The sequence below is a fragment of the Ceratotherium simum genome, chromosome 21 (genome assembly GCF_057802395.1).
Source record: "Ceratotherium simum simum isolate JZ-2026a chromosome 21, ASM5780239v1, whole genome shotgun sequence".
Classification (NCBI taxonomy): domain Eukaryota; kingdom Metazoa; phylum Chordata; class Mammalia; order Perissodactyla; family Rhinocerotidae; genus Ceratotherium; species Ceratotherium simum.
Genome location: NC_141920.1, coordinates 21,959,049 through 21,966,472, shown reverse-complemented (window position 1 = coordinate 21,966,472; position 7,424 = coordinate 21,959,049). Strand labels below are relative to the sequence as shown.

At 53.5% G+C, this 7,424-nt stretch overlaps 1 protein-coding gene across 1 annotated transcript in view; it reads left to right on the top strand.

The window, feature by feature from the left end:
* Positions 1-292: 292 nt before the first annotated feature.
* LOC101397258 (bactericidal permeability-increasing protein) overlaps positions 293-7,424 on the top strand; it is a 28,369-nt gene continuing 21,237 nt past the window's right edge. The window contains exons 1-4 of the mRNA XM_004430566.3: positions 293-469; positions 3,157-3,271; positions 4,518-4,646; positions 6,117-6,278. Of these exons, the coding sequence (XP_004430623.1) occupies positions 340-469; positions 3,157-3,271; positions 4,518-4,646; positions 6,117-6,278 (536 nt within the window). The 5' untranslated portion in view covers positions 293-339. The remainder of the gene's footprint in view (positions 470-3,156; positions 3,272-4,517; positions 4,647-6,116; positions 6,279-7,424) is intronic.

Here is a 7,424-nt window from a genome sequence, read left to right as displayed (position 1 = left end):
CCACACACACCACATGTACACACACTCACACATGTATGCACATACAATACATATACACACCATAAACAGGTACACACATGTACCACATACTCACACACGTGTACACACACCCCACATGTACACACACACGGCTCCAGGGCTCCACTTCCGGCTGCCTCTGGGGCTGTGGCCCCAACCATGGCGGGAAGAGCAGGCAATGGTCCTCCCCGCTCCCACCCCGCCCAGGTTCCTTCCTCCTTTCCACACTCCGCTGACTTGTGTTTCCCCAGTCGCCTCCTTTACAGGGCACTGTTTCCCCACCAAGGCCTCGAGGTGCTGGCGGCTCTAGAGGACGAAGACATGGCCAGGGGCCCTGACAACACGCTGAAGTGGGCAACCCTGCTGGTGCTGGCCGCCCTGGGCATAGCTGTGACAGCGGCCACCAACCCTGGCATCGTGGCCAGGATCACCCAGAAGGGCCTGGACTATGGTAATCAGATGCCTTCCTTCCCTCCTCTCCCACCCCTGAGGGGCACTTATGGAGCACCTGCTGTGTGCAGCCCTTTAAATCCAGTGATGGCATGCTCACAGCTCCTCAAAGTAGGCTGTCTTACCCTGCCTTACATGTGAAGAAACTGGGGCAAGGTGAGTTGCCCAGGGTCACAGGGCCGGGAAGTGGCAGCGCTGGGGCTGGAGAGCTGGTCTGGAGGACTCCAAGTCCAGTGCTCAGGCCTCTGAGGCCCTCACAGTCTCCTCCCTCCCTCTACCGAACTCCCAACTCGGGCTTCTAGGTCCTTTGCTTCCTTACAAGGCTGGTTCTCAGCCCTGCCATTTGCCTCGAGGTCCTGTTCCAGCCTCCAGCGTGGGCAGAACTCAGGCGCACGAGGAGGCTGAGCAGGGCCGGGGGAGTGTGGTGGGCGCCCTTCCTAATGGTCTCCCCCAGGGCAGGGGCTTAGCAGCCATATTGTGCACACCGCCCATCTGGGTGACCAGAGAGGGTCCCCTGGGCCACGAATCGAGGCCCAGACGGAGAAAGTGGCCTGAAGCAGCCCCGGCTGACCTGCTCGGATCTGGGCCAGGCACTGAGCTGGGAGCTTTGCACACTCCACCTCCTTTCGTCTTCATTTCAACCCTGGGTGGGACATGCTGTCACCAGCAACATTTACAGATGAGCAAACTGAGGTTTGGAGAAGGGACTCTGGAAGTGGGCCGCCTGAAATTGGGCTCTGGTCTTGCCTGATGCCCCAGCGTGGGCTGCTCGATGCTGCCTCCTGGTGGCGGAGAGATAAACTACAAGACAGTGGGGGAGAGCCAGCCCCGGAGAAATCAGACCAAGGGGAGGGCAGAAACTCCTCGGCTGGTGTACCACTGGGGGAATCGGAACAGGGCTCAGGGGACCTGGTACCCCCTCCATGAGTTCCTACCCCAGCCCAGGCAGGACACCTCTGATTCCAAGGGTGCAGACAGAAGGCTCCATACGAGCTGGGAGAAAGGAGGATGGCCCTGCTCCAAGCCCAGAGCGGGGTGGCCCTGAACGCATCCTGGGAACAGAGGCTTGAGCTCAGCCTTAAACCCAGAAGTCTTCCCGTTCTGTAGCCTCGGTTTCCCCTTCTTCTCACACCCCATGGGGCAACCAGAGTGGGTTTTCTGAAATGCAGCCATCTGCTCGTGTTGCTGCCCTGACTTACACAAGTCAGTGGTTCCGAGCCCCAGAAGATGTCCTGACCTTCAGCACAGTATTGAGGCCCTTCAAGACCTGGCCCCTGCACCCCCACGGATCCGGGCCATGTTGCCTTCCCTTCCCCTCCAGGCAGTGACCATGTATGTGTTGCTTAATTTGAACCCCCAGGTGGCCAATTTCAGGGCACAGGCTCTGGGACCAGAAGGCCTGGGTTCAAATCCTGTCTCTACCACTTGTTGGCCGTGCATCCACCTTTCTGAATCTCAGCTTCCTCATCTGTGAGTCAGGGGTGGTAACGGTAACAATCCTACTTCCTAGGATTGTTCCAGAACCTTAATACACGTGCAGAGTGCAGAACAGTGCCTGGGCCAGAGTTAGAGCCTGATAAATGCTTATTATTATTATTATTTCCTAACTGGCTCTTGGAAAACACAAATCCTGGGATCCTTTATCTTACTACTCACTCCTTCTTAGGTAACGTGTCTGCCTTTTAATGGGTTCTTTGATGCTGTTAGCCACATAATGACTGATGGTGGAATTCCTGACATGGGGGCATTCATTCATGTATTCATCCAACATGTTAAGTGCATTCTAACATTAAGCGCCAGGCATTGTGGTAAATGTGGGGGACATTTATTTACATTAGTAAATAAAACAGATATTGCCACTGACCTTGGGGACTTCCATCTGGTAGAGGAGAGAGAGATTCATCAAAAGTCACATGAATAAATGCATAATTACAAACAGTAGTGGGAGCTCCAAAGGAGATGCCACCACATTGTGGGAATGATTACAAGGGGGATTGCTCTCGTCTGCTGGGTCAGAGAAGGTTCCTGGAGGAAGTGATGAGCGAATTAACTAGAAGTTGACCAGGTGAAGGGTCTTCTAGTCAGCAGGAACGGCTCATGCAAAGGTCCTGTGGAGACAGAGGCCAAAAGCCAGAGAGATGTGTATCTGTGAGGCCACAGCACAGAGCAAGGCACAGAGGCGGTGGTCAATAAATACCCATAGGATGCATGCCTGGGTGTTTGGGGGTGATATTTTAGATCAGGGGTTGGCAAACTATAGTCCACAGGCCAACTCCAGCCTGCCACATGTTTTGTATGGCCCGTGAATTAAGAACGCCTTTTACATTTTTAAATGGTTGAAAAAAATCAAAAGAAGAATATCTCACAACATGTGAAAATTATATGAAATTCAAATGTCAGTGTCCGTAACTAGAGTTTTATTGGCATACAGCCATGCTCGTCCACTTACATGCTGTCTATGGCTGCTCTTGGGCGCTACCAGCAGAGTTGAGTCGTGCTGACAGAGACAGTCTGACCCACAGAGCCAAAAATATTTACTATCCGGCCTCTTACAGAAAACCTTGCTTGAGACCTTTCCAAACCCACCGTCCCTTCTGTGGACAGGGGCGAGGGCCAGGAGCCCGCCCTGACCCTCCGGCCCCGCTCAGGGCTGGGCCTCTGACCATCACCTCTGCTCTCTCCCCTCAGCCTCCCAGCAGGGCGTGGCCGTGCTGAAGAAGGAGTTGGAGAAGATACAGATTCCTGATCAATCAGGAAGCTTTAAGATCAAGATTTTGGGGAAAGGGCATTACAGCTTCTACAGGTAAGGCCTATCGAGTTCAGTCCCCAAGTGTCTGGGGCACCAAGACCTAGAATCACAGAGCCGCCAACTCCTGAACCCAGAGAGGTCAGGATCCCAAAGCTAGTGTTTACACCATCCCAGGGGATACAGTCCCCCAAACTGAGCCTGGAGGAAGCACAGAAACTGTCTTTCAGGCACGCACCATGACTCTTGGGGGGATGTGTCATGAACCCCAAAACTTTGTGCCAGGCCCACATATCAATTAGAATTTTGGGGATGAGGGTTCAAGGATAGAAAACCTAATCCAAAATGGCCTAAGCAAGAATTTATTGGCTCACATGACTGAAAAGTCTCTGGAGTAGGCTGGCTTCAGTTTCGGCTTGAGGCAGGCTCAAATGTCATGGGACCCCGTTTCTCTCTTGCCACCTCTCAGCATCACTTCCCTTGGGGAGGTCTAATCCTCAGGTAGGGTGTCCCCTCCAAGAGGTGAGATGGCCACCAGCATCTCCCCAGCACTCCCAGTCCTGAGGAGAGAGAGCACCTTCTCCTTGTAACTCAGCCAAAAACCCTAAGGCTCACCCTGATTGGTCCATCTTAGGTGATGGACACACTCGTGAACCAATCCCTGTGGTCAGGGGATAGACTACACTAAGTAGCTTAAGCCTAAGTCACGAGCTCCACCTCCTGAAGATGGAGGTGAAGTCAACTTTCTTTGGAGCAATATGAATAGATGTGGGGAGGGGTTCCCCCCCAGAAGGAGGCATGGGTGCTGGGCAGAAGGCCCATAAATGTCCTCTACAGAATTTTATGCACCTATTCATTCAACAGATATTTTTGAGCACCTACTATGTGCCTGACACAGCAGGCTTTGCTACAATAGTGAGAAAAGACAGACACATTCCACCCCCCTACAGAACTTGTCGTCAATGGGATAACATTTGTTATCTTCGTTGATGGCCACACACCCTGTAAGATAGAGATTATTGTGCCCATTTTACAAACGAGGCAACTAAAGCTCGGGATGATTAAGTTACATGCACCGGGTCACACAGTAGTAAATTGAAGAGCAAGATTCAGGTGCGGATTTGTCTGACTTCAAAGCCTAGGCACCCTGCCCAATGCCCACAGTGTTCCCAAGGCTGCTCTGGTAGCTTCTGGGTTTTCCTGGAAAGGGTGGGGTGAAGGCCCGGGGTCCAGGGATGAGCCTGCATTAACTGAGGCCTTGTGTGGGCTCCCAGGAGGCTAACTGAACATTTCTTCTTTGTAGCATGGATGTCCGTGGATTCCAGATTCCCACTTCCCAGATAAAACTATTGCCCAATGAGGGCCTTAGTCTTTCCATCAGAAACGCCAACGCCAAGATCAGTGGAAAATGGAAGGCACGAAAGAGTTTCATGTGCGTTTCCAAGCTCGGGGTTTGTCGATGGATGGGTGAGCTCTTGGTGACTTGGAAAGGATGAGAGCCAGGATCTCAGGAATGCCTGGTTTTTGCCTCATCCATCACCATTTGTCCCCACAGGGTTCCTGGGGGGATTTTTCACGAGAGAAGATTCAACATAACCCTGGGTTAATAGCTGGGCATTGTCCACGTCTCAGCGCAGGACACTGCAAGGCTGAGTCGGTGCCTGTGGCTTAGGATGGAAGGCTAAGTGGGACCTTTAATTTACTGCTTTATCAGTTGGCTGTTGCTGAGTCACAAACCGTCCTAAACTCAGTGGCTTGAAACAAGTCATTTCTTATCACTTGTTGTCTACTGTCGGCCAGGGCTCCCTGATCTGGGCTGGGCTCCGCTGTGGCAGCTCTGCTCCTCGCGTGTCTCCTCCTCCTCCTGGCACCAGTGGGCAGCCTGGAGCCTATTCTTCGTGCTGGCAGAGGTGCAGAAAGGGCATCTGGAAACATGCAGGTCCCCAGAAGGAAGGCCTAGACTCAGAACTGGCCCCCGGTCACTTCTACTCTTGTGCCATTGACCAAAGCGAGTCACGGGCCGAGCCCAGCTACAAGAGCGTGGAAGTCCACACGCCTTCCCCCGAGACAGGCAGTGGCGAGGGTACGGAAGCCGGGAGGGGTGACAATCTGGGGCAAGGCATCCAGTGACAGCTCTGACTCTAACTATTGGGCTCTCGCCACAGTGACCCTGCACATAGTGACAGTGGCTCAGGCTGACCCGTCACTCTAGAAACTTCTCCTTTGTGGGAAACCCAGGGAGAAAATCAAATTGGTGAGGAGGGGGCGTGGCTCTGCCCTCCCCCACAAGGCCCACTGTGTCCGTCTGTTCCCACAGCCAGAACTGCTTAGCTCTTCACCTGGACTCTTTTGCATCTATCATTTCACTTATTTATGACCAAAGAAAATAACAATGCTTCACCAACAATGATTCATCATAGAAGAATCGACAAACAACATTCATGTCCACTGTCTTATCGAAAACACATGGCCTCCCTGAGGGAGGAGCTATTTACCCCATTAAATGAACAAGGGTATTAATTAATGATGTCCCTGGCCCCAAACACCCAGATTTTTAGTGGTAAAGCTGGTGTCCCACTGCTGGTCCAGAGTCTGGGTGAGGAAACTGAAGCTCAGAGAGGTTAAGAAACACACCCAAAGCCACACAGCAAGGCAGAGGCTGAGGCAGTGGGTAAGAGTGGGGTTCGGCCAGGCGGATGTGAGTTCACACTTCGGGTTGGAATCCTGGCTCTTTCACTCAGCCGCTGTGTGACCCGGGGCAAGCTGCCTCCCTCTCTGAACTCCACCTCCTCACTTGGAGGGGGGATACCAGCAAAATTCCCTTCCGGCGTTGGCGTGGAGTTGGAAAGGCTGTGGGAAAGAAAGTGCTCGCTCCAAGTCCTTTCCCTTTGTTTCCCGTCAGCAAAACCAGCGGCAACTTTGAGCTGAGCGTGGAGGGCGTCTCCATCTCTGTGGGGCTGAAGCTCGGCCTTGATCCCGCCTCGGGCCACATGACCGCCTCCAGCTCCAGCTGCACCAACCGCATCGACCGCGTCCACCTGCGCACGTCGGGCAGCAGCCTGGGGTAGGAGCTCCTGGGGCCCTGGTGGGAGGCGGGCCTCGGGGAGGATTGCCCTAACCACCCCTGTGTCTAGGAAACACAGCCTGAGTGCCGCCTCCACGCCAGGCCTCGTTCAGAGGCGGAGGGGAGGGGACAGGGCTCCACAGATGGGGCAGACACCGTCCCCACCTCGAGGAGTCTCGTGCATTCAGCATTCATGCAGCAGGCTCTCCTGAGTGCTTGCTACACCGCAGGCTCGGGGCTAAACCCTTGATGCGCTGTTACACCGTCCTCACCCCAGAGCCGTAGGCGTTCATCCAGCCCTCCGATCCGCAAATATCCACTCAGAATCTGCCGTGCGCGGGGCTTGTGCCACACGCTTAGGCAACAGTAGGGGCCGACAGCAGTTTAGCAATAACTGACAGCAGTCGGAGGCCTGAGGCCTACCGTGTGCCAAGCACTGTTATAAGCCTGTGCATGATCTCATTCAACCCACACAGCGACTCCACGTGGTTAATCTATTATTACCCCCTTTTCAGGGAGAACACCAAGGCATAGAGAGGATGGGAAATAACCTGAGTGTTCATACCTACCGCGTAATGAGAAGCGATTCAGCCTAGGACTAGCTGGCCCCAGACTCTTAGCCACACAGTCCCTGTTTTCTGGAAGCTTCCAGCCCAGTGGGGAAGACAAACATTAATCAAATCATTGCATTTATGAATGGCTCACAAAGAATTACAAAAGGATATCAGATCTAAGAAAAAGAGGCGTAAAGTGCTACAAACCCATAGAACAGGAGGATCTGAGCCAGTCTGGGGGCTGGCCGGTTCTTCCTTGACGAAATGACGTTTGAATTGAGATGAAAAGAGTAAGTAGGAGTTAACTAGGTAGATGTTAGGGACAGGGAGTGTTTTAAGCAGAGGGAGTGTTTTAAGCACGTGCAAAGGCCCTGTGGTGGGAGGACACAAGAGGATATGGCAGAGCAGTGTGGCTGGAGTGCAGAGAGGGAGGGGAGTGGTAGGGAATGAGGTTGAGACAGGGCAGGGGCCAAGCCGTGCACCTATTGTGAGAACAACCTCATAGGCGGGTCCCCGCACACAGAGGGCGAAGTGTCTAATGAGGTATGTGCAGTTGGAGTCTAGGGTCGGGGGTGCCTAGCCCTCTTTGGAG